Source organism: Aotus nancymaae, unplaced genomic scaffold (genome assembly GCF_030222135.1).
Source record: "Aotus nancymaae isolate 86718 unplaced genomic scaffold, 86718_ANA_hifiasm-v0.15.2.pri h1tg000065l, whole genome shotgun sequence".
In the NCBI taxonomy this organism is placed as follows: domain Eukaryota; kingdom Metazoa; phylum Chordata; class Mammalia; order Primates; family Aotidae; genus Aotus; species Aotus nancymaae.
The window spans coordinates 10228300-10253844 of record NW_026988480.1 but is presented as its reverse complement, the minus strand read 5'-3'; the positions used below and the strand labels follow the sequence as shown (position 1 = coordinate 10253844).

The following is a 25545-nucleotide window of genomic DNA, read 5'->3' as shown; positions in this document are numbered from 1 at the left end:
AAACATTATCATTTCAACATATAATCTATAGAAAGTTATTAATGAGGTATTTGCATTCTTTTTTGTATAAAATCTTCAAAATATTATGTGCATTTTACACTTGTAGCACATCCCAACTCACACTTAGCACATTTCAAGTGGCCAGCGGCTACCGTGTTGGTCAGCATAGGCAGAACTCATGTCCTGGGTCTGTACCCATCTGTTTGTCTCTATCCTTCTGTCTCTCTTTTGTCACACACGCGTGCGTGTGCACGCACACACACACACACACATACCACATTCTACCCTCAGTTTATTCCAAATAACACTAATACAGACAGTTTTGGTGTGGAAAGGGCTAACCTTATCAGACAACTACAGCAGAGTGTGAAAGGATAATATTTTTAAAGCAAAATCTTGACTTACACACAAAGTGGACAATGGCCAAATATTTTATTTAGTCGTGAATTCATGTAGGAATCGATAAGATGTGACAGTCCAATGAGCTGGGCAGTGCCCATCTTGTGGCTCATTCCTGGGCCTGGTTCAGAGAAGAATTCAAAGAGCCAGTGCATGTGTAGACAGTCAGGAATGCTGAGATGAATTTGCTTAATAGATGAAAAATTGGCTTCTTCCACAGAGAAGGGAAAAATCAACTGTGCTTCCACTGGACAACATTTAACTGCATGTCTATGGAAAAGAACCGTCGCCTCGCTATTGATTATAATTTACAGAGTTGTGGCTGGGCGTGGTGGCTCACGCCTGTAATCCCAGCACTTTGGGAGGCCGAGGCGGGTGGATCACGAGGTCAAGAGATCGAGACCATCCTGGTCAACATGGTGAAACCCCATCTCTACTAAAAATACAAAAAAAAAAATTAGCGGAGCATGGTGGCACGTGTCTGTAATCCCAGCTACTTGGGAGGCTGAGGCAGGAGAATTGCCTGAACCCAGGAGGCGGAGGTTGCGGTGAGCTGAGATCACGCCATTGCACTCCAGCCTGGGTAACGAGAGCGAAACTCCGTCTCAGAAAAAAAAAAAAAAAAAAAAAATACAAAAATTAGCCAGGCATGGTGTGCACACCTGTAATCCTAACTACTCAGGAGGCTGAGGCACGAGGATCACTGGAACCTGGGAGATGGAGGTTGCAGTGAGCCAAGATCATGCCACTGCACTCAAGCCTGGGCAACAGAGAGACACTGTGTCTCAAAATAATAATAATAATAATAATAATTGTCAGAGTTGTGAAACAGCTCAAAGACTATGAAAGGAGCAGATACCCCATCAAATCATCGAATCAGATAACTGGACACCTATGATCCTTTTGGTTCCTTTCAGTCTTTCACAATTTATCTGGTAGAGCTTGGATTATAACATGATCCCTTACTTTATGAAATCAGCTGGTTGAACAAGCAGAGTCACGTGGTAGAATCCTTCTGGTACTTGATTTTGTTCATCCACTGTCCCAGCACGCTCAGTGGAGTGGGCTGGTGGCCTGCTCTTGGGGTGAAAACTCAGGCAGTTCGTGACTTTTGTAATCTCTTCTAAGCAACAGAAAAGACTTTAATTCCTTTAAGTCTCAAATTTCAACTTAGTAATTAAATTGCCAGGCCCCAGATAAAATCAAAACTGACCACCTTTCTGGGTAAAAATGCCTTTCCTCTTGGGGCCTTCAGGAAGGGGTGCCCTTCCTTTCTCGCTCAGCTCCTCCCCACTGACCCCCAGTTGCAGGGATTGCAGTAGGGCTTGAAGGGAGGGGAGGAGGCAGGCTGAGAGCTCTTATCAGACAACTACACGAGGAGTTTGTACGCTTTGGGTCTGGCCGAGGTTTGAGCTGTCGCTGCCTGTCTCTCTGTCTCTGTCTCTATCTCTCACTCTGATGCTTTGGACGTGCACTGCTGCTCCTCTGGTACTCATGATAAGGATCACCTTCTCCTCTAGCTCCTGGGTTCTCAGATGAAGGGTGATGGGAACACTCTTCTCTCCTGAGAAGTGATCTCCCCACCCTCCAGCTGTCTGACCCTTTTACCCTTCATGGCACATGAGGGGCTCAGAAGTGGGGTGTGTATGTGCGGTGGGGTTGAGGGGCCGGGGTGGGGTCTGGGGCTGCTGGGAGTGGGCACTCACTTCCATGATGCCAGTTTCTGGGCATTTCCTCTAAAACTTTGCATGTACCCTGGCCCGGCCTTCAATGTCCGTTCCTCGTGTCTTAGTGCCTTGCCTATATTTGCAATGAGAAGTTGTGTTTCAAATGGGTACCTCTGTGCCTTTCACAAAGGGCCCATGCAGGGAGGCACCTGAGCCAGTGTGCCAAGATGGGGTGCAGGCCAGGGGAGGCTGTGTGGTTGGGGGGTTGTTCCAGGGCCACTGCCCACCCACTGGGCTGTTGGGGAGAGTTTGCTGAGCACCCAGCAAGTAGCCTCTTCTCTGCACAGCCCCAAGTAGCTGGGCAGTGCCCACCTGTGGCTCATTCCTGGGCTTGGTAGAGGTGGTGTAAATCCCACCATCTCCTCTTCTAGAGGTCTGGCCTTGGCGAGATGCTCACACTCTCTGGGCCTCAGTGTCCTCATCTGTAAACTAGGCATGATCATAGTTCCTACTGCACTTGGCAGCATCGGAGTGAACCCAGGTGAGCTGGCGAGGGGCCGGCTCCTGGGAGGTATATGGTGGCCATGATCAGGACGATGCCTGCACTGGGACCCTGGGATCCCCTTGGCTGGTCCCCAGCCCATCTGTCACAGACAAGACATCACAGCAATTCCAATTTGGCAACAGAGTTTATTGAGGTGCCCCCGTGGGCCTGGTCCTGCCCCTCATTCCTCTTTCTCATCTCCATGGGTGATGATGTAGCACAGGGACTTGTAGTCAATGTTCCCTTCCAGGTCCATGGGCGTCAGGGCAAACATCTGCTCCACCTGGGGGAGGCGCTGGTGAGAGGCCTCCCCCTGGCTCCTGGCCCGGTCCAGCAGAGACCTGACCTGAGTCTTGTGGCCCTTCTGCCTGCCCTCTGCACCTGTGCTTTCTGCCTTAGCTTTTCAACCCCAGACTCCAGACTCTGGGTTACTGTTTTTCTGTTGGCTGACTCTGGACAGAGTGAGGAGTCAGTGCAAACTGGGGCCAAGGGGCAAAGAGCGTCCCTCCAGCCCCAGGCACAGGCCCACCCCAAGTGTATGAAACCTCTCCTAATGTGCTTCCCACCCCAACCCCCCGGACTGTGCACAGTCTCCCTGCCTGCAGGGAGAGCAGCACACTCTGCTCTCTTTTCTGACTCCACATCTTTACCTTCTAGGTCTCAACAGAGATGGCACCTCCTCCAGAAAGGCCCCCTGGGTCACCCTTTCAGCAACTGCCTCACTGGTACTGGTCATGGGTGAGGGCCCAGAGAAGGTGCTGGGGATGGGTATTGAAGGCACTGGGCAGCCTCACCTCAGCCGGAGAGAACTTGTCTGCCTGGGTCAGGAGAAGCTGCTTGAACCTGGGGGGAGTGAGGAGGGTCTGAGGAGGAGACTGCAGGGGAGTGACTGCACAGGGAAGGTGGGTACGGAGGCTCCCATGGTGCAGGGAAAGGCTGGCTGCGCCCCAGAGGGCAGTGAAGGCCCCGAAGTACCGGCAGCCCCCCTCACAAGGGGCCTCATCCCCCTCTCTGCTTCCACCACTGTGCCCCTCATCGTGCTGGGCCCACACTTACTCATCCTTGTTCACTACCCCTTTGCCGCTGGGGTCGAACATGCGGAAGGCACTCAGGATGGCTTCCTCGGGGTCTGTCCCTGGGAGGCCGAGGCAGGAAGGTGAGCATCCATGTCTCCTCCATCCCAGGTCCCACCCAGCAGGAACCGGGCTGTACGAGGAGCACCCCCCACCCCTCGCCCCCGCCCCGCATCCCAGGAGAGGTAGGGCCATTCCCTAATATAAAGTGTTTCTCGAAGATCTGTGGGGCTGGGAATAGTCATTCTCCCGAGGCAGGCAGGCAGCCTAGCTGGGAGATTGGAATTTGGGAGTGGAGGCTGAAGGCACATTTCCTGGCCCCAAGTGAGCACTGGGATGACCAGTGCACATGGGATTCTGGGGCAGAGGATGTGCAGGGGCTGGGCCCACATGCTTTGAATGGGCCATGGCCAGGAAGCGTCCAGGTGGGTCCAGTGGGGTTCAGTTAGGGTTCAGATGGGGTTCAGGCAGGGTACAGGCTTGCTGCATGGCCAAGGGTGCCCAGCTCTGTCCCAGGCTCACCATTGAGCTTCTCCCCGAAGAGCGTGAGGAAGACAGTGAAGTTGATGGGGCCCTTGCCCTCCTGCAGCATGGCATCCAGCTCCTCCTCTGGGACACTCACTTTCCCTGGTGGGGGTGGGGAATGAGGAGCACACAGGGACCCTGGGTGTTCCCCAGAAGGGCCCAGGCTGCCCTCCCTCCAACCTGGCCACAGGGGCTGGGGAGGTGAAATTGAAGGAAGGTGTGACAAGAGGGGAAGGGCAGTGTGAGGAGACGAGGAGGGGAAGCAGGGGACCAGGGTGCTGTCCCCCCAGCCACTCCCACCCACCCTGCAGCTCCAAGCAGGGGCCCCGGTGTGCAGGGTGGGACTGGGTAGGAGGTGGGTGTACGCACCTAGCTGAGAGTAGGTCTCCCTTAGGTCTGCCTTGCAGATGATGCCATCACGATTCTGGTCAATGCAGCTGAAGGCCTATGGATGGGGGCCTTCAGGAGGGAGCAGCCCCCAGCTCTAGGGAAGGTGGGAGGCAGGGAAGAGGCCTGGGCGGTGTGAGGGGCAAGGTCAGGGTAGAAGTGGGGTGTGTATGTGGGGTGTGTATGCGGGGTGGGGTCGGGGGTCTGGGACGGGGAACGAGGCTGCTGGGAGTGGGCACTCACCTCCTTGAACTCCTGGATCTGGGCTTGTTCAAACATGGAAAAGACGTTGGAAGAACCACGTTGGGCCTGCTTGGTGGCTGCCACCTTGCCCCGGGTCCCCGCCTTCCTGCTGGCCTGCAACACCGTGCTTGGGGAGGGGTCCTCTCCCCAACTCCTCAAAATCTCCCCACCCTACCCATCATACACAATCCCAGAGCATTCCCAGAAAAGTCAGGGTCAGGATCCTCTTCCTCTTCCTGGGGACCACCCTGAACCCAATGCAAGCACAGAAAACTCTGCTACCCCAGCCCAAAGTCCAGCACCTGGGAGACCACCAGCCTTTCTTCCCCGGCAGGCACTCACCATTCTCTCTGCAGAGGTGTGGCTGCTGTCGTGGGGGCAGGGCCCAGCCTCCTTTATGTCTCGGCCTTATCACCTGAAGGTCCAAATAAGGAGAGGAATAGAGGACAGGCCCAAATTTGGCAGCCCCCGCGTGGGCTGGGGGTGGACGAAGGCCCTAATAGATTCCAGTCACATTCCTGATGACCTTCATGTCCTCAATGTGTAACATCCTGGTGTCTATCCATCCTGGCAGGGTTAAGTGCAATGTCTGCCCAGAGCAGAGCAGGCTCGAAGCTCTCACCACCCTAGGTGCTGATGAAGGCATCCAGTTACCCCCATATCTGACCACCCTTCTTTGCTGGTCCAGTCAGAACACTAGCCAGTGCAAGAGGACAGCTGGGGAGGGCCAGTCCAGGGTGCCCGCCAGGCTTGGGAGGGCAGTGGGTAGTTCTGAAGATGGTCTGTGGCCTGAGACCCCCCAAGGGTTTCCCAGAGGTTTTGGTGACCGTAGGTTCTGTCCTTTTGCCCCTCTGACCAAGGGGCAGAAGGCATCCCTGAGCTAGCTGTGACCCCAGGCAGAACATTGCTTGGCTTTGGGGCAGTTCTGCAGGGTGAAGGAGCTCCATCAGCTGCCCTCCCATGCAGTCTGCCCTGCCCCAAGTCTCTGCTGTTTGGAGCTTTGCCTTCCTCAAGCTCCATCTCAACCATACTCCTTCAAAAAGCTCTTCCTAACATCCTCGGTGGGGAGCTTCTGGGGCACGTTTCCCATTTGCCTGGTGGCTGCTGTGTTTGTCATTTCTGGCTTCTGTGCTCCTCCTGAGCATCCAGCCGGGTTGTCATCTGCATCCCCAGAAGGCCTGGTGCACAGCGGGCTGATGGGCAGGACTGCGTGGTGCTGTTCCAAGAAGCAGCCTCACCAGCTTCTGGGGTTGAGGGCACAACAAGGGCTGGGGACACAGGGGACATCCTGGAGGTAGCAGGAGTGGGCCACCCCAGACTGGGCTCACTGGCCACTCCCACTCTCCTGGGGCCAGACCCATGTCTGTCAGTAGCTGGCTGGTAAAGGGCCAGAGCTCTCATCTGTCAGACCCAATACCCTTTTATACAACAAGGGTTTTCTTTTAAATTTCTTAAATTCCTTTTTTTTTTGAGACAGAATCTCACTCTTGCACAGGCTGGAGTGCACTGGCACGATCTCGGCTCACTACAACCTCCACCTCCCAGGTTCAAGCGATTCTCATTTCTTAGCCTTCCAAGCAGCTAGGATTACAGGCAACTGGCACCACACACAGCTAATTTCTGTATTTTTTTTTTAGTAGATTTTGTCATGTTGGCTAAGCTGGTCTCAAACTCCTGACCTCAGGTTATCTGCCTGCCTCAGCCTCCCAAAGTGTTGGGATTACCAGTGTGAGCCACTGACCTCTGTCACCCAGGCTGGAGTGCAGTGGCATGAGTGGAGCTCACTGCAGATGAGCTGGGCTCAAGCACTCCTTCCTGCCTCAGCCTCTGGAGTAGTTGGGACTACAGATGCATACCATCTTTCCCAGTGTTTTTCTTCTTTCTTTTTAAAATTAATTAATTATTTTTTTAGACAGAGTCTTGCTGCTCTGTTGCTCAGGCTGGAGTGCAGTGGTGCAATTTCTGCTCACTGCAACTTCCACCTCCTGGGCTCCAAGTGATTCTCCTGCCTCAGCCTCCCGAGTAGCTGAGATTACAGGCACCCGCCAACACGCCCAGCTAATTTTTGTATTTTTAGTAGAGACGGGGTTTCACCATGTTGGCCAGGCTGGTCTCAAGCTCCTGACCTCATGATCTGCACTTGAGCCTGGCAACAGAGCGAGACTCCATCTCAAAAAAAAAAAAAAAAAAATCCAACATATATCTGAGCCCCCCACTCACTGTCAAACCTAAGTGGCTCTCACTGGACAGGACAGTGCTGAGACTGACCTGCAGCGGGACTAGCCTCACCCCCTAGTTTCCCAGAGCAGCACCTGGCCTGGCACTCCCTTGACACACATTCCATGGGCAGGCAAACGGGAACCTGGGCCAGGCAGCGTGCTGTCCACTGCTCTGCCATCCCCCATGGCACCCCATTCCTGTTCCTATAGCCTGGTCTGTCGCTCCTCACACTCCCCTGGGCACAGCTGGCCAGAGGAGCTGCCTGAAAGGCAGGGCCAAGATACACCTCAGCCCACTGGAGTGTCTTCATGCATGTGATGATGACTCTTTATATATTGTCTCCACAGTCTTATACACAGAAGTCAAAGAACAGTGGACAGGCCATGTTTTAAAACTTTTAAAATTTTTAATTAAAAAACCCACGCAGTCTCAGGCTGGGCATGGAGAGGGTGGCATGTCATATGATGGGGTCCGGGTGGTTCCTTGGGGTGTGCTGAATGCTGCTTGGGTTTTCTTCCTGAGCCAGTGCTGTGGGAGCTGAAGACACAGGACTGGCCCTTCTCCCCTTCATGGGCCTGTTGGGGCAGGGGCTTGGGGGCTTTGTCTCTTGCACCTGCTGTGAGGGTCCATTCCAGAGTCACAAGCCACTCAGGGATGGGGGTATGGGAGAGAAAAGGTCTCTGAGGGTATTCGCAGCTTGGGACACCTCCTCCATGGAGCCCTCTCCCATTGCTCCCTGGGCCTCTTGAGCCTCAGGCAAGAAAACGGCCAGGACTGAGTGATCAGCAACCCCTGGCTGCCCTGTTGGCCCAGGTCTAGGTCTGGTCAAGCTGTTAGAGCTGCCTCTCCACACAGATGAGTTCTCAGGGAAGTCAGGCCACAGCAGGGTCCAGAGGGCACTCCCTTCTCAGAGCCCAGGTCCAGGCGAGGCAACAGCTCTGACAGTGTGGAAATGAAACAAAGTCCTGAGTGAGCAACTCCCTTCTGGGAAGCTGATTCCAGAGAGAAAGGTGGGGGGGCTTCCAGAGTCTCTGTCCCTGCTCCTGCTGCACCCCTGTTAGGGCTCTGGGGCTGTCCCACCGAATGACTGAGGGTTCCCTAGCGGGGTGGCAGGCGGCCAGGGTCTTTACAAGGCCAGGCCTCCTGCCCCGTCAGGCTGGGAGCACATGTGGGGAGCACTTCCCCCGTAGATCCCGCGTGCCGTCGACTGTGGCATCCTCCCTGTGCTTGCCTCTGCTCTCACTGGCCCAGCATAGAGGCCTTCTTACAGGCCACCGCCGATACCAGGGCCGCGCCCCGGCCACTGCCCTCCTCCGACTCTATGAAGGTGATCTCGCAGCTGGGCGTCAGCCGGCGCACGCTGGCATGGAACCGCTCCTTGAAGCTGGGCAGAAGAGAAGCAGGGCTGCCGTTCCTCCTCCCAGCCCATCCCCCAGAGCCATCACCGGGCGCCCTGAAGGCAGTAGACCCTTCCCCCAAATCTAGGCCAAGGGAGACGAGAAGAGGCTTACGAATTATTGGAGCTTGGGAGCCACAAGGAACCTCGGAGCGCGCGCTTTTTGGGCCCCACTTTACCAGGGAGGGGCCGGAGCGGGCTCACCTAGGGTGCAGCTTGTACACGGAGCCGTCCACGCCCACGGTGATGCGCATCACGTCCTCGCTGCGGCTCTCCCGCATGCGGTTGATGACGCCCGCCAGCCCCGCCGAGCACATGTGCGCAGCGCGCGTAGACACGCTCTCACAGGCTCGGCGCACGATGTCGCAGTCGGTGGCCGAGGGTCGCAGCCCCAGCGTGCTCAGGATGTTGTAGATCTGCTTGCGGTCGCCCGTGTCGCTGCGGGGCGGGAGGAGGTAGGGCGATCGCTGAGTATCGCTCCGCCAGTTGGTCCTCCTCCAGCGACGGCCTCTCCTTCTCCAGGAAGGGGCCCCGGCCAGCTGTCCCCCAAGCGGCGGCCTCTTTCCCTGGCTGAGGCGGGACCCCTCCATGGAGAAATGGGGGTGATCCTGCTCACCTCACCCAGCCAAAGCGTTTGGGGCTTGGGCTCCAGAGGAGAGCGGGTCCCGGTTAAGCCAGGGACCAGCAGTCACCTGGTCAGTACTACTCCCTCTAACTAAGCCCAGGGTCTCCGCTCTAACGTGGGACTGTCAACTATGCCGCGCCTCGGGGCTGTGCATGATGTGAGAGGGTGTCCACGATGGATAGGGAGCACCGAGGGGACTCACGGATGGGGACCACTGCCGGGACGCAGGCTCGCCTTCATCTTTGCTCTTGGCATCCCCGTCGGACCCCGCCTTCTGCCCTTGGGCCAGCCCTCTGCGCCCAGTCTCGGGACCCCGACCCTTCCCTTTGCATCCCCGTCCTGACCCAGCCTCCTGCCCTTGGACCCGTCCCTGCCCCGCCCTCGCCTCCAGCGCCCCGCCTTGGGCCCCGCCCCGCCCCCTGCACCGCCCCACCTTGGGCCCCGCCCACGCCTGGAGTCCCGCTCCAGGCCGTAGTTTCCCGCTCCTGCGTCCCCGGGCCTGGGACTCAGCCTCGCCCTAAGACGAAGTCTGCATTGCCCCGGCGTCCCCAGCCCCTGCCCTTTGCACCCGTCCTACTCCTCCGCACACCTCTCCACCTGCGACACGAAGCGCGTCTCGAAGGCTCCGCGTGTGCGCAGCTGCTCGGAGGCCTCCCCGTGGAAGAGCAGGTTTTCGTCCACAAGCCTGAGCAGCACCAGCCGCACCAGCTCGCCCATGTACTTGCCGCCTATGAGCTTCTCATACCTGGACACAGGGCAGCTCCATTATATCAGCAGGCAGGTGGAAGCCGGGAGCCGGCCCCACTGCTCCCCATTGAGGTCACAAGGCGGCCACGTGGGGCACCGTGATCTCTACTCCCCCATCCAGACCACGTCTTTTCCACTATTAATGAGCCAGAGCTTTCGAAACGTCAGGGATTAGGAACATGCACACTCAGCTCAATCACGGGAGCAACTCTGGCCTGCCCCTGGGCCCATTGCAGTAATGGGAGACAGATAGCAAAGACTCTGTCCAGTCCCTCCGAAACCTTCCTTGCAGGGGGCCCTGTGCCAAGCACAGGATCTATAGCTTCAGTCCTCCTTTGGCCGCATCTGGAGCTGCTGTTCATTGGCCAGTTATGGTTGGGAAAACTAAGGCTTGGAGGGTTAGTGCCCGGTCGGAGGCAAGCACCACGTTGCTGGCGTTTTCATGCTTAATCTATGACCCTCCGTATTTAACTTAAATAAATGGACTACTACTGGCCTATAATAATAGAGCCCTGTGAGCGGCAGAGAGGACGCTAATAAAGTAATTAGCCCAGGCCTGGCACAGTAGGCAGTTAACAAGTGACAGCTATGATTAATGACGAGCTCTGTGTGGGCTGGTTTCCCGGCTGTGACTGCCCACCCTCAGCATTCCACAAAAGACTAATACTCTTTTTGTGAATGTGGCCAAATATCTATTTTGGGGAACACTGGGTTAAACCCAGAAACTTTGCTGGGGGCGTCTCAGAGCCTCCTCTATGCACAAGATCACCTGTCGAAAGGAGAGATCTGGGCTTATCAAATCACAGCTGGGACTAACCCTTCACCTTTCACAGGGGCAGGTCATGACTGAGCAGAAGGGATGGAGCTTACGAAAGGATTGTCAGTTTGCTTTTCCCCAGAGTTGTTTAAAAACAAGCCCATTATCTGTAGTGGCCAGCTCCCATCTGCCGCTGTGCCAGAGCGGCCCAGGGCCTGGGCTGTGGGGGAGGGGGGCATCCTTACAGCTGCTGACCGGGGTTCGCAGAGCTCTCGTCCACCAGGCGGTCATACTCCAGCAGGAACTCGTCCAGCTCGCCGGAGTCTCCGAAGGCACCCCACTCGGTGTTGACGCACATGCGGCCCTCGTCCCCCTCCACCAGCTCCACATTCTGCATCTCCTCCATGTAGCAGGCATTGCAGCCCGTGCCTGGGGTAGAGGTTGGGGAACTGTCAGTGAGAGCTGCACTGCCCTGGGGAGTCCCCTGATAGGGCCTGGTTCCTGCCCACAGGACACTCCCTCCTGCCCCCCATGCCTGTCTCTTTGCTTTGCCTGGAGCAATGGAAAGGCAACTCTCCCTGGGGTGGAAGACCTGGGTTGCCTCAGTGGCCAGGAACAGCTTTCTGGGCTGTCCTCTTCCCTAACAGGCAACAGTAACACCTTCCCTGCCTGTTACCTGGGTGGTTGGGAGGATTGAGGGGAACAGTGTGTATCAAAGAAATGGATGTGGGCCGTTATCATTTTATTTTGTCTGTGCACCACTCTTGTTTTACAGCACTGCCAGTGCACATGTTTGAGCTTCTGTGTCCTCAGCCATGTTTGGATGGCACCCCAAAGTGAGTAAGGCATGGTGTGGGCCCTTGGGAGCCTCCCAGAGGCTCCTGTGGACAGGACCAGATGTGGAATTTTGTAATTTACTGGCCCCTGTGCAGTGTGACAACATGGAGTCTTTTGTTCACAAGTTATTAAGAGTTTCAAACTGGTGACAGCAGAGCTTCAAGCTAGCATGAATGTGTGAGCCGCACACCCCCAAAGCTGTCAGGGACAGCAACTATAATGCTGGTCAGTCAAGCTGCCATGTAGGAATCAGGGCTCAGTGATGCCCAGCCTTCCAGTTTTTATTTTTATTTATTTATTTATTTATTTGGAGACACTCTGTCACCCAGGCCGGAATGCAGTGGCATAATCTTGGCTCACTGTAACCTCTGCCTCCCAGGTTCAAGCAATTCTCCTGCCTCAGTCTCCTGAGTACCTGGGATTACAGGCATACGCCATCACATCCAGCTAATTTTTGTATTTTTAGTGGAGACAGGGTTACACCTTGTTGGCCAGGCTGGTCTTGAACTGCTGACCTCAAGTGACTCGCCTGCCTTAGCTTCCCAAAGTGTTGGGATTACTGGCGTGAGCCACCTTGCCTGGCCACCTTCTAGCTTTTTGTAAACAAACAGAAATGCAGACTTTGATGTGAATTCTCCTAATTTTTAGATCTTGGTAATTGTTATAAACATGTTTTTAAACACTGAGCAGAGTCAAGAAGACTATATGTGGGGCAGATGTGAGCAGTGGGTCACCCCTTGCCACCTCTGCCCCAGGAGGGCTTATGCCTGGGCCGAGCAGCTGCAGCTTGGCTTGGTGGGTATTCATGTGGAAGTGTCTTAGGGAGCCCCAGGGAGTTCCGGAGGAGAGGGCTGGGGGGAATCACAGCCAGGGATGGCTGAGGCTCACATTTAGATGCTGGATTTAAAGACAACGTTCCTTCTGAAAGGGGAGAATGGAAGTAAGAGAAGTAGAGAACCACATGCCCGTGTGCACAGCAGATAACTGATCTGATTGGATCGCTCCTCACTGAAGGCTTATTCTAATGACCTCTGGAACTTCTGAGAAAGGTCCAAGTTGGTGTGGACGACCCCTCTGCTGGGAGGAGCAGGCTGCTGCTCCCTTTCCTAGTACCTGCCTTCACTTTGGGTGGCGGCAGGGGCAGGGGCAGGCCTGTGGAAAGACCATCCAGGAAGGGATGGCACCACTTTTGCTTATCCTCTTCCACTTGGACAAATCTGTCCAGTTGGTCAATTTACTAGATAAAGTGTTTTAATTATAATCCTGATGGGCCAGGTGGATGTGCATCTGGCGTACCATCTGATGCAGGAATGCGGCATTACAGCATTGAAGTGCTTCCTACTGTACACGGTCCTTCCATCTTGATACCCCAAGACCACCCAGGATTCAGCACCAGGCCCTGCTCTGATGTCATCGGTTGTTAAGTACTTTGGTCCTCACCCCACAGGACTCCAGGAAGCCTGCTGTACACAGGGAGCCTCGGGAGTCTGGAAGGGACAGGGGTGCAAGGAGCCCTTACCCACAATCATGCCGACCTCGCACTGATGGTCTTCATAGTAGCAGGAGATCATTGTGGCCACCGTGTCGTTCACCATCGCCACCACATCCATTTCGAAGTCCTGCCAAGAAGCACAGAGGCTGAAGTGCTGGGAGCCAAGGAGAAAGGCACGCAGTGGGGGGTGGGGTCCAGGGCAGCCCCCCTGGCAGGCACAGGTGCTCCCTCACCCCTCTCCGTTTGATAGCATCTCGCAGAAGCCCCACGACGTTGTTCCCTTCTGCTCCCGAGGCCTTGAAGCCCTTGGTCCAGTTGAGAAGGATGCCCTGTGGGGAGAGGGAGGCCTCGTGGCTGCTGACATGTGCTGGGACCAGGCTGCTATGGCCTGCCACCACCTCCTGCTCAGGGCCGCTATGCACCCTACTTTACAGCTGAGGAAACAGGCTCAGAGCAGCCCAGTAGCTTCGAGAGGTTTTGGGAACCATTCTCCACGAATAGCTCATATTTCCTCAGGGCTGAGTCCCAGCCAATTTAAGAATGTACTGCACAGCTCTGAGATGTCATCCCAGAGTCAAGGCAAGGCCTGGGGGGAGCAGCTCTGCGTAAGATCAGGATTTCCCTCCTGCAAGGCACCCCGCTGCCTGCACAGGTGCCACCTGGCCCTCTCTGTGTCCCTGCAGAGACTGGGGCTTAGAAAAACCCGTGAGATGTTGCTCTGGCTGCTGCTTCTGCTGTGAGTGAGAACTCGGCTTTCTCCCTGCCCCAAAGGTCTCATGTTTTATGTGTGTGCATAGATAACTTTGTGTGTACGTGTGTGTGGGGTGTGCATAGATATAACTGGTAGGCCACCTTGGTAGCTTGCAGGGAGGGTGGAATCTCAGTCACTTCACATTTCTGACTCAGCTAGAGGCAGTGTGGCATGACGGTGGCCTGCAGGTGAGCTGGAGCCCGGATGTCTGAGTTCGAGCCCCACTCCATTGCCAGCTGCTCTTCCCACTGGAGTGAGGTGATCCCAGCTGGTGCCTCACAGGGCCCAGAGCCAGAATCAGCCAATGTGATGGCCTTTTCCACAGCCTCAGAGGCGGCAGGTGACAGGGCTGCAATTTGAATCCAGATCTCCCTTCAGAGCACGGGCTGTGGGGGCTGCATTTGAAAGCGGACTTCCTCTGGGGCACCTGTGCCTCCCTCATCTGCCTTCCATCCCTCCACCTGGCCTACCTTGTCGATGTCTTCATGCCTCACGGGAAAGGAGAAGGTGAAGCCCAGAGGCAGCTTCTTGTGCTTCATCTGATGCTTATCCAGGAAGTCGGAGATGCACTCGGAGATGTAGTCAAAGAGCTGGAAGATGCAGGCCACAGTGACCGTCAGGCGGGGGCAGGGGCGGGGGCACTGGCCGGCAGCCCTCCCCGGGGCCTCATGCCGTGCTCCTCCTCAGACAGCATGCACCAGATGGTGCCACCGAATGCTAGGCCTGTTCGCAGTTTCCCTCTCCTCTTCTGCTGCTGCTTGTTGGGCTCAGGACCTAAGCCTCCTTCATGCCAGAGACCTGCTGACAGTAGCCCCCGGGACAGGACAACACGGGGCAGGCTGGTCCCCATCCCGGGGACCAGGTGTACTCCAGAGGGCTGTGCTCTGTCAGCCTAGCCCTCCCAGCTGAACCTTGTGAGGTTCAGTCTCAAGCCTGGCCGGCTGTTCCTGAAGCTCCAGATGGAAGCACATCCTTGATTTCTGTCTCCAGCACCCGGGATCTCCTTTCCTACTTCCAGGCGTCCTGGCCACCCAGCCCTGCTGAAGGCCAGTCCCGACTCCCCTTACACGGGCCTCTCCATGGAATTGGGAACTGCTGAGTGCTCTGCTGACTGACCAGGCTCCTCGCTGGCTGCTGGGGCCAGGGAGGTCCCCACGCCATCCCCATGAATCAGTGCCTTGATTCATGCCCAGCCCATGAACAGACGAGCAAGCCCACAGGGGTGTGAGGATTGGCGGCCACACGCAGCCCCCTGCCTCGGAGCCTGGCCCCTCCAGGAACTGGCTTTGGCCATGTGCTTGGCTGCAGCCAGGTGCTCTGGCCTTGCCCGCCTCCTGCCAGGCCTCATTCTGTGTCCCCCACACCCTAGTCCTCCCCATGGTCAGGGGTCCTTGCTACCTGGGCAGACATTGTGACTGCTGTCACCCCACTTTTTGTGCATGCGGGTGGAGGGCGAGGGGCGGCCCTTGGGGAGGGGTGGAGTGCACCGGCTCCTTCCACTAACCTCTCCTCAGCCCATTCCCTCAACACTGGCCAGATGGTGATTGTGGGACTTCGGGACTCCTTGTGGGACTTGGCCGTTCCTGTTCACCGAGGCCTCCAGCTGCCTCTGAAGCTGGGTGGTCTTCCAGCCCTCGCTTTCCCCACCCCTGGTGGACGGATGGGATCTCCCATCAGGACTAGCCGGGCCCTGAGATCCTGCATGGCCTTGGCACCCCTTGCTCCAGCCCCTGCAGTGCTCACCATCTCAGCAGTGCCAGTCATGGCGTCCTCGGGGATGGAGTACATCTGGTGTTTGGTCTTCACACTCCACTGCCCCTCCTCACCTTCTCCCACCTTCACTAGCATTACCCTGAAGTTGGTGCCACCCAGGTCCAGAGAGAGGAAGTCCCCGACTTCTACAGGCACAGAGAGAAGTGTGTCAGCCTCAGGGGCACCCACAGGCTGGCCTTGGGCAGGGCGGGTGCCGGGTGACTGATCCCAGATACCACAGAGAGGAGGAGGGAAGGCACAAGGGGACCAAGGGAGCCGGACAAGGGGTCACTGGACACCTGGGAACACCAGTGCCAACTGTGGAGGGGTAAAGCTCAGCCAGGGAAAAGTCAATGGGAAACTCCCGCCCTGGACAGAGTCACCGAGAGCCCAGGGACCAACTGAGGACCTGGTGCATTGGCCCAGCTGCAGAACTGGGCTAGGGGTTCCCTAAATGCCCTAATGGGAGCAGTGAGGTGTTTTTTTTTTTTGAGATGGAGTCTCACTCTGTCACCCAGGCTAGCATGCAGTGGCTCGATCTAGGCTCACTGCAACCTCCACCTCCCAGGTTCAAGTGATTCTTCTTCCTCAGCCTCCAGAGTAGCTGGGAGTACAGGCATGCCCCACCACGCCCAGCTAATTTTTGTATTTTTGGTAGAGACAGGGTTTCACCATGTTGGCCAGGCTGGTCTCAAACTCCTGGTCTTGAGATCCGCCCGCCTTGGCCTCCCAAAGTGCTGAAATTACAGGCGTGAGCCACTGCACAGGGCCAGGAGTGGGATTTAAGAAGCCAGTTTTCCCGAGGCTTGCCGGCTCCAGGGTGAGCCAGAGTGCCGCAGGGCTGGACCAGAGGAGTGCAGGTGCTAACTGTTTCCATAGGTCAGTACTTCATTGCTCCCCAGGGGGTTCTGTCTTGGGCTGGCTGCGAGTCTGGAAGTGCCTGGGGTGCTCCTCCCAGCTAGGGCTGAGCCCATAGCTGCGTCTGATGAGGGGCCGGTTCCGGGTGGTACCTGAGCCTTCTGGGGTGGAGCGCACATAGGTGGGCAGCATCTTCACACTGGCCTCCTCGTGGGTCTCCAGCCTTAGGCCACGGTCCATCTCCTTCTGCATCCGCCTCATCACCTTTTTCAGGTCCTCCTCCTGCAGCTGGAACTCTGCCAGGATCTGCTCCACCTGCATGGGGAGGGGGATGGGAGCAGCCAGGCTGGGGAAGGGGTAGGCTGGGGACCTTGGGGGGGCTGTGATCAGGCACCCACATGCCAAGGGCCTCACGGGGCATTTCCCCCACACACCATGAGTCTCCTACCATCCTCTAACCCCTGGTTTAGGGTGACTCATCATCTCAAACTTTATGACAAGTAAAACCAGATGGAAAGTCAGAAGAGCAGAGTCCAGGACCAGCTGCTCAGCAAATGCAGCCCAGGGCATGTTGGCGGTGTGAGCTGCAGAGGGCAGAGTGGCTTCTGTCCCTGATGATATCCCTGTGGCACAGAACCCTGTAGCACCCCCTTTATCCCTCAGGTCGGGGCCAGGGAAAGGACTGGCTAACCGGGAGAGTTGGCAAGTTGGGGCTTGAGCCACCTGTCTGGAGCGTGCCAGGCAGCTGGCATTGCTCTCAGAGAGATCTGGTCCTCTGATTTCTGGGATTTACACCAGAAAATAAATGGGCCAGTCTGCACACGTGGACTAAGGGCCAGCCAGGAGTGAGCATGAACGTCTGGGAGGAGGTGTCTGCTACCAAAACCATCTGTGAAATGGGGACATTAGGCCACGGAATGAAGAGGGTCCCTATGCACTGACATGAGAGACGCTTGAGCGCACAAAGTTCAGATCCAATCTGCCACTCCTGTGAGCATGGACGGCCCGTGGTGTGGCCGCTTGCTCTCCACCCGGCAGAGTGAGGACAGGCTGTGAATGTAGATGTGGCTGTGCCCAGGCATCCCCAGCAAGCTGGAGTGTGGACAGCTATGTGTCTGTCCCCTGGGCACTCTAGTGCTATTCATGGAGAAAAGGCCATGTTAATGCGATGGTTATCTCTGGGCAGTGGTAAGAAAAATAATCATAAGGATATTTTCATCTTGAACCAAAAAGAAGGAAAGATTCACTGATAAAAGCTATGGATCTGTTCCACAAAAACACACTCTTACGCATAAGCTCGAGGGGTTGGAGATGCTCTGAATCCCAGCTGGTAGGCAACATGGCCATTTTCCTCTGCTTCCTCAGTTTTTAGAACTCAGATTTTGTTGGTGGGGGGAGCACGTTGCACCATGATTAGTCTAAGGTAGGCACAGAAATTCTATCCTCCTCTTATTGATGATTGGTCTAGAGTTGGGCATGTCACCCAGTTCTGGCTAATGACAGGTGAAGGGAAGCCTGATTTTAGCAGGGGGAGGAGCTTCAGTGTTTCCCTAAATTTGTAAACACAGCTGTGTAAGGATGTAATGACCAGCGCTGTGACAGCCTCCCTGTAACCATGAGGAAACAAGGCCAGAGGTTAAAGCTGTTAGCAAACTGCAAATGCAGGGAAGAGAGAGTAATGCTAGACCCACCTTCCACAGGCAGGTTATGGGAGCAGACGAGAACCACTTATGCCACAGCGAGTCAGGTGTTTGGTTTCCTGCAGCCCAAAGCATTCCTAATAGATACCAATCTTTAGTTAAGAACGATGTCTCTTAATAAGGCCCCACTTGTAAAATTTAAACCCAGGCAAGGTCAGAGAGGGATGGGGCTGATAAAGTCTGTGTCAAAAGGCACAGAATCAAACACCGGTGTTGGCTGAGAAGGTGCTGATTTGCAGCTCTGAGCATGGGACAGGAGTGCTAGCTTTCCCCAAACCCCAATCCTCCAGCCCTCCAACCCAACTGTCCCTGCGGAGCACACCCCTGTTCTACACTCAGGGCTCTGTGGAACAATCCAGGCTGTCCTCAGTGCCCCACAGCTACAACCTTTGCCTCCTCTGTCTTTGTTTCCTACACCCACCAATGTAGAGGATGCCAGGAGCTAACTGTGAGGGTATCTACCATTTACCGAATTCCTCCATATGCCAGGCCTTGCACCAGCCGCATCACATAGCAGCCTCACACCCTGCACCCTGTCACCACAGCACCGGGGAGGAGGTGCCAGCAGCACCCAACTTGCAGATGAAGAAAGGCTTACAGACATCACTTGTGCAGCCATGTGCAGCCAGCACGCATGGCGAGGCTAGCTCCCAAATCCATGCACACGGCGGTTACTGGCAGGAAGTCCTAGGGAACCCTCCAGAAGAGATTGTTCAGAGGGACCTGTGGGCACCCAACAAAAGTGATGCTGCTCTTGCATAGGCCCAGCCCTCATGCCTGCCTGGCATCACCCTTGCGCCTCTCTCCAGGTGGCTTATCTTGGCGGCCACAGACCTGGACTCTGGTCTCTTGGCCGCAGGCTCTTCATGTGAGGAGCCAACATTTCAGTCTGAGGTTTTGGCAGAGGACAATGGCATGGAGCCTGTGCCCAGGCGGCTGATCAGAGTGTGGCTGTATTGTCAGACAGTTGGGGCCCTTGAGTGATCCTCCCTTGCAGGGCTGTGGGGGACCTCACACTTCTCCCCACCCAGCACTTGGAGGACAGGGAGAGCCAGGTACGTGGCGGCTGTTGTTGCTCTTATCATATGTTGGGAGGCTGGGCCCTGTAGGGTGTCGGGAGGCTCAAGTCTTCCCCCTCTGTATCAAGGCCCGCAGGTGGCCCTGCCACTTACTGAGGGAAATCCCAGCTCTGCTGGCTTCTAGGCCAGAAAGTTTTTCCCGGGAAATCCCAGGATTGCATGAAGTCAAACTGATACCATCTGTTCAGAGGGCAATTTGGAGTTTCTCTAAGTTTAACTTTGATCTGACAGTTTCTCTCCTAAGAATCTGTTCTGCAGCCAGAGGGCTGCGGGCATTTCCAAGATGCACAGGGGCGTGTCCCCTTGCTGCAACAGTGAGGACCCCCATATTCACCGGCGAGGACTTTAAATCAACACCAGGATGCTTCCTGCAGGGCCTCCTGCGGCCTTTCCCATGAAGGACACGTATAGGCATAAGTGAAGTGAAAACATGAAGTGGGACCTGAGGTGGGACCTCATCCCATTTCTGTAAATAAGGTTGCATCTGGCCTGCGAATCTGATTTGTCCTGTATAATATTCTCTAAAGCTTAAATTTGCTGCCACCACTTAAAATCTATTTAAAATAGAGACACTTTTACACAAAAATCTGGATTTCTGTAAAAGTAGGTCTGCACTCTCTGTGGGGCTGCAGGGAGGCAGGGGATGTGGGGTCGGGGAGCCTGTCTCTCCGCAGTGGCAGAACTGGCCAGGGTCTCCTGGCACGGGGCTCTCAACTGCGCCCTGCCCTAACTAGCTGCTGCAGGGTTCCTGCATCGTCCACACCGCAGGACCTGTGAGAACCCCTCACACACTTCCCAGTGGGCATGGGTTGGAAGATGGGTGCAGTAAGGTTCTGAGGCTGCAGTTACCAGCAGACCTGGGGGGTCACCTCTCATGTGGGGAGCATCCTCCAAAGGTGAGCCTTGTTCTTGGTGGGAGCAAACCCCTTCCTCAGGGCGCATCTGGGCCTCAGAAGTCCCCCTTCTGGCACTTGGTGAGCATGCAACCCGAGGAGGAAGCTCTGACCCAGCTTGGTCTCACAAGCCTGGGGGTCATGTTGTAGGGCCGAGGTCAGCCTCACAGACCCCCAGGACAAGCCCAGTGGCAGGGACTGAGGCTGATGCACACTTCCTTGTGCCAGACCCGCTCTGGGCGCCCCTCCCTATCATTGCTACAGCCAGCTTGGGATATGGGTACTGTTATTATCTCCATTTTTTATAAGTGAGGAAACTGGACACAGAAGTGCAAACCCTTCCCCAAGCCCACAGAGCCAGGCACTGGCTCCCAGCTTTCCTCTCACCCAGCCTGGCTGCATCCTTCCGGCCCAGCACCAAGCTGTTCCTGGTGCCCCGACCCCAGCTACCAGTGTCTCTCTGGCGAGCCTGATGCTGGGTATCTGTGCAAGCTTACAGGGCTTTCCCAAGCAGTCAGGAAATGTGGTGGTGCCTGGGGAGCCCCGAGATGCCGCCTGGCCGCCCCGCAGGTGTCACCTCGGAAGAAGAGCACAGACAGAGCCTGTCCCTCCCCCAGGCAGCCTCTGGGAGGCAGCCCCAGCTGGCTTGCAGAGGTTTCTCTTGCTGACCTTGCCCGAGAGGTCACAGGACACATAATCAGGGCCCATGGCCAAATGTACAACTTTTCTTGCCTGAGGACATCCCACATTTCCCTGCAGGGCGTCTGACCCTCATCCCTTCAGCGATGCCCACCAAATGCCAGGTGCAGCGCAGGGCACAGAAGCAGAGTCCACAGCTAAACAAGCTTCTCTCAAGGGTGGGGATTGGCAGGAAAGAACTTAGTCAAGCTGCGGACAGGTTGTGGGGTAAAGGAATGGGGGCAGATGAAGCAGGGACTAGGTCGGGCAGCTGCTATCAGGAGATGGGGGCAGGAGACCTGCACTGAAGCTGGAGCAGAGCGGGGGAGGGGGAGGGAGGGAGGGAGGGAGGGAGGCTGAGCTGTGAGCAGCAAAAGGTGAGAGGCCTGGAGGCTCTGGGCCGCGGAGCAGGGGCATCTTGGGGCAGGGTGGAAGCAGGGCGTCAGTCTGTCCTAACAACCCCTGTGCAGGGATGGTGGGCACAGACCTGGTGAGAGGGTAAGCGTCTAGACTCTGAAGGGAGGTGGGAGGGGCTGAGGAGAGGAACAGGAGGGCCTGGGAAGAAGAGGTTCCACCTGACCTGGGAGTTGGGTTGTGGGAGTTGGGATCTTGCTCTGCGCATGTTAACACATCTGCCAGCCAAGGGACGATTTGTTCCAAGTAGCAGTTGGCTATGTGAGGCCAGAGTTCAGTGGAAAGTCGGGCTGGAGAGGTAGATGTGGAGACAGTCCTTAAGGCCACCGGCCTGGACATGGTCACCAGGGTGTACAGGTTGGACAGCAGTGGGAGAGGCGGAGCTGGTCGGGCAGGGCTGCCCGGGGCAGGATGATGTCTCTTTTATACAGCTAGCAGTGCTTTGTGGCCTCACCTCCAGAATGCAGCAAAAAAGGCGGGATGCTTTCTAGTGCCACCTTTGGCAGATGTGGACTGGGAAGCTGTCTATTCCAGCATTGGAGTGGGGGCTAGCTGGTGGAGCTGTGAGCTCCCGGGGACACAGCCAAGGATTAGGACAGTCCCTAGACAAACGCTGCAGGCCAGTGGGCTCCAAAGACCATCCCAGTGCCACGTGTCCAGCTGTAGCCTGGCCCCCTCCATTCCCGGATCCTCAGGTAGCTATGTACCTAGTTGTGAGTGACTTTGGGCTAGTCCCTACATTCTCCTGAGGGACACACTCTCCCATCCACCAACCCCTGGAAATGCCATGCAGAGCCCCCAGAGAAGCAGACAGCTGGCTCCCCGCATAAAAGCCCCAGGCCGGGCCCCAGACACTGGTGTCCTGGGTCACTGTTAGTTCCAGGAACAAGTGCCCTAGAGCCCCTCGAGAGGCTGGACAGTGGGCAGCCACAGTGAGGATGATGGGGAGGGGCCAGTGGCAGGCACAGCTGCTCTAGCCAGGACCCCCGAGGATCGTGTGCCTCCTTCCAAGGCGCCCAGAGCCCGCTCGCCTTCCCTGCCCCCAGCCTTAGTTTTGGTAATCTGCAAAACCAAGGGCCCTGCCCTGGGGGCTGCTTTCCCAACGCAAAGTCCGTGGCTTTGATGTGACCCTTACCAGAGTCAAGGCTGTCTGGTGCTGGTTCTTCGTGACATCCATGGCCATCTCTCTGAGGTTACCAAGAGGTAGATGTTTGGGAGGCAGAGATGCTCCTGCGTGCCGAGGTCTAGCACATGCTATAGCCTTGGAGCCTAAGGCCTGCCTGTGGCGGCAGTAGCTACCTGGATGGAGAACTGCCTGAGGCCGGCAGCCCAGGGCTTCTGTACTGAATGGGCTCAGCCAGTGGTTGCTGAAATACTCTGCCTCCTGCCATGGGGTCAGAGGCAGGGCCAGAAGGGGAGGGGAGGCCCACGTGGGGTCAGAGTTGACAGGGCCATGGGGACAGAGCCAGGGGGCAGCCGGCCACACTTCTGTGAACATCAGGTCGGGATTGCTGCCCGGCGGGAGAAGGTGTGCAGAGCCAGCCCACTTATCTTCCGTTCCTCAGCCTTGTGCGGGCAGGAAGTCACCAGGCTCTCTTGGGACAGAACACTTACTGAAATGCCCTTGGACAGGGAGGGGGTTCTGAGGGGGCCTGGCCCACACCAGCACAGGTCTGGACTTGCTCTTGGAGGCAAGGGGATCCCCAGTGGCTTTTCATCTGCAGAGGGGTTTGATTTGCATTTCATATAATCCAGGAGTCTATATGGCACTTGGGGAAAGGGTGGTGGAGGAAGATGCCCAATTGACCAAAAACAAACAGAAAACCGGGGCTATCATTCTTAGTTTTGTGACTGCAAAGTCCCGGCTTCAGCTTGCTTTGGGTGCCTCCGTGGGCAGAGACCATGACACCCAGGCTCTAGTCCAGGCCCCTCCTTGGGCTCACCCCGGAGTGACATCCACATGCCATGTACTTGTTGGCACCTGCCAAAGCCTGCTAAAATTAGCTGGAGCTGGCAAGTGGGTCAGGGTACGGAGGGAGCCTTGTCAGAATGCCAGGTCTCCCGCCAATGGCCAGAGTGGTCACTTACAAGAAAGCCCTTGATACAATTGATCCCTTTCCCAAAATAGAGCAGAGATGGCCTCATCAGACCTCATGTGACAGGCCACTGACCCCCATAGCCCCCAGCTCTGAGCTACTGTTTGCTCATGGGGGCAGGGCTCACACCCACATTTGGAGTGGCACTGGGGCCTTCTGGTTCAGCCAGGCAAAGGAGCAGCTACCCAGCGAGGCTTGCCTTTCTCCTGGGCCAAGCACACAGCACAGCAGAGGAGAATCTAAATTCTGTTCTCGAGAAAGGCTGAGGATGTGTACAAAGGCTGAAGCCAAGGCAAGTGGGCCCCCTTCCTGGGTTGGCTGAATTGCCAGTGCCCTCTCTAACCTATATATTGAGCAACAGGCCTCCCCTAGAGTTTCTTTCTGGGGGCCACCTGCTGATGTTCATTGGCATCCGTGAGGGCAGAAAGGGCTGCAGCACCTCTACTTCCCCACACTGGCTAATTCTCCAGGACCAGATTCTCATGACTCATGCCATCCCTCCTGGGCGCCCACCCTTGTCCTGTCTCAATGCTTCCTCTTCAGGTGAAGGGGAGACACCAACAGGCCTGCACTGCACTGGAATTGAGGGTCAGTGTAGCAGGAACAGTTCCTGCTTTCCAGGAATTTTGGAAGGGCAAGCCTGTCCAGAACCTGTCCAGAGAAGTGGGGCCAGGAAGGGGAGGACCTCAGAGATGATGGCTCGTGGAGGATGTTCAGGACATGCTTAGAGTCTTCAATAGCTCAAGGGCTGTCCCGAGGAGGATGGATGAATATTATTTTTGCTCAGAGCTTTCTAAAAAGACAAAACTGTGCAGCTGTGGACTAGGATATCTCAGTAGATAGTGAACTCCCCATTTAATGAGGAGAGAAAGAGAAGAACAGAGTCAGAAGGGACCCTGCTCTCTGTCTCAGAGGTACCCCCATTTATTAGTTGCTCAGGTTTCTGCTTGACAGGCATGACCTGCTTTTCTTTTTCATTTATCACAAGAAAATAATATGACAGGTTTGGTGATGGATATTCAAGATGATTGATTCTAGTATCAAAAAATGAGACACAACCCACATATCCAAATACAGGAGGTTGGTTAAATAAATTATGCTACACTTATATGTAGTCATTAAAAATGGTAAGATTCATCTGCTCCTATTGGCATGGAAAGATGTTCATGACATACTGTCAAAAGGGAATGTGTAGCCACCCTTAAAGCTGGCCTTCAATTAGCCCTGCTTCTGGTATTCACACCATGGTATAGTCCCTTCTCATGCAGAATAGGTCTAGCCAGTGTAACTAATATGATAATACAGAAATAGTGGAATGTGATTTTGGAGGCTAAGCCAGAAAAGACTGTGGCTTCTGCCTCATTCTCTCCTGGACTGTTCCTTCTGGGGGAAGCCAACTGCTATGCTATGGGGATGCACACAAGAACTCTGGGAAGATCCATTGAGAAGTGAGTCCTCCTGCCAATAGGCAGCTCCAACTTGCTAGCCATGTGAGTGGACCACCTTGGAAGCAGATCCTCCAGCCCCAGTCAAGCCATCAGATGATGCAGCTCCAGCCAACACCTTGACTGCAGCCTCAGGAGAGACACCAAGCCAGACCACCCAGCTAAGCTGCTTCTGAATTCCTGACCTGCAGAAACTGTGTGAGATAACAAGTTTTGTTGTTTGAAGCTACTATTTTTTTTTTTGTTTTTTTGCTTTTTTTTTTTTTTTGCTACTATGGTTTTTTTTTAAAAGCATTTTATAAAATAAAATTTTGTTATTACAAGACAAATAAGTTTAGAAACCATTTTCTACCTTTTAGCATATGGTCCAGATATAGGACAGTGTCATAGCACATTCTCGTCATCATAATACATGGAAAGGTGAAGCCACTAAGTTTTGAGGCAGTCTGTATACAGCAATAGATGACTAACATGGGGGAAAAACAGGAAACATAGTATGATCCATTTTTTGTCACATATATGCATATGTATTATATAGATAATACACATATTGGAAGGAAATATAACACATGATAATAATTATCTTGATGGTGGTATTAGTGATTTTAATTTATTTCCCTTTTTGCTTATCCATATTTCCCACATTTTCTGCAGTAAATGTGTATTAACGAAGCAATATACCACAATCAAGTCAAAAAAAAGAAAGCTTGAGCCTTATCTGCCATTTTGCACAGAAGCTTGGAGGCCCAGACTCTAAAGGATAGAAGTTCACAGTTAAATGAGTCAAACTGGTAGACTTCATAGGCCATTGGGAAAGATAGTGGGAGCCAGAAAGCCAGGAAACCCAAAGTATCCCACCACTGGCCTGTTCCCTGACACCCTCAGTACCAGCTGGGCACCAAGTGTGGGCACGCTGATGCAACCGGGCCTGGAGGTCAGCTCGATGTTGCAAATGTTTGCTTACAGC

The 25545-nt window shown here is 55.2% G+C and overlaps 2 protein-coding genes across 6 annotated transcripts; both read right to left on the bottom strand.

Annotated features, from left to right (window-relative positions):
- Positions 1-2736: 2736 nt before the first annotated feature.
- MYL7 (myosin light chain 7) lies at positions 2737-5274 on the bottom strand. Of its 2 annotated transcripts, none has more exons than XM_012439222.3 (7): positions 5181-5274; positions 4839-4952; positions 4578-4653; positions 4206-4310; positions 3667-3745; positions 3405-3453; positions 2737-2930 (listed from the first exon to the last, which is right to left on the bottom strand). In XM_012439222.3, the coding sequence occupies exons 1-7, from the start codon at positions 5181-5183 to the stop codon at positions 2844-2846; spliced, it is 513 nt and encodes a 170-aa protein (XP_012294645.1). In that variant the 5' UTR covers positions 5184-5274; the 3' UTR covers positions 2737-2843. The 2 variants fall into 2 exon arrangements, with proteins under 2 accessions (XP_012294645.1, XP_012294644.1); XM_012439221.3 differs by having other exon boundaries at positions 2737-2893; positions 5181-5272.
- A 2185-nt stretch (positions 5275-7459) lies between these two features.
- Positions 7460-22340, bottom strand: GCK (glucokinase). Of its 4 annotated transcripts, XM_012439227.2 has the most exons (11): positions 22173-22340; positions 16426-16588; positions 15407-15561; positions 14134-14253; positions 13146-13241; positions 12940-13039; positions 10829-11012; positions 9669-9824; positions 8659-8892; positions 8327-8442; positions 7460-7996 (listed from the first exon to the last, which is right to left on the bottom strand). In XM_012439227.2, coding segments are annotated over exons 1-11 (1374 nt in total). In that variant the 5' UTR covers positions 22221-22340; the 3' UTR covers positions 7460-7994. The 4 variants fall into 4 exon arrangements, with proteins under 4 accessions (XP_012294650.1, XP_012294648.1, XP_012294649.1 ...); XM_012439225.2 differs by having other exon boundaries at positions 7460-8442; XM_012439226.2 differs by lacking the exon at positions 22173-22340 and adding an exon at positions 21204-21299 and having other exon boundaries at positions 7460-8442.
- Between the last annotated feature and the right edge of the window lie 3205 nt (positions 22341-25545).

What these genes read in the sequence shown, in the direction of transcription:
- MYL7 (XM_012439221.3), bottom strand. An exon ending in GGAGACCTACTCTCAGCTAG is followed by an intron (nt 4,311 to 4,577) that starts GTGCGTACACCC and finishes CACCCCCACCAG; the next exon opens with GGAAAGTGAGTGTCCCAGAG. An exon ending in ACAAGTTCTCTCCGGCTGAG is followed by an intron (nt 2,894 to 3,404) that starts GTGAGGCTGCCC and finishes CGCCTCCCCCAG; the next exon opens with GTGGAGCAGATGTTTGCCCT.
- GCK (XM_012439225.2), bottom strand. Translation starts at nt 22,220, where the DNA reads ATGGCCATGGATGTCACGAAGAACCAGCACCAGACAGCCTTGACTCTG. An exon ending in ATGCTATCAAACGGAGAGGG is followed by an intron (nt 13,040 to 13,145) that starts GTGAGGGAGCAC and finishes GCTTCTTGGCAG; the next exon opens with GACTTCGAAATGGATGTGGT. An exon ending in CGAGGTCGGCATGATTGTGG is followed by an intron (nt 11,013 to 12,939) that starts GTAAGGGCTCCT and finishes CCTCTACCCCAG; the next exon opens with GCACGGGCTGCAATGCCTGC.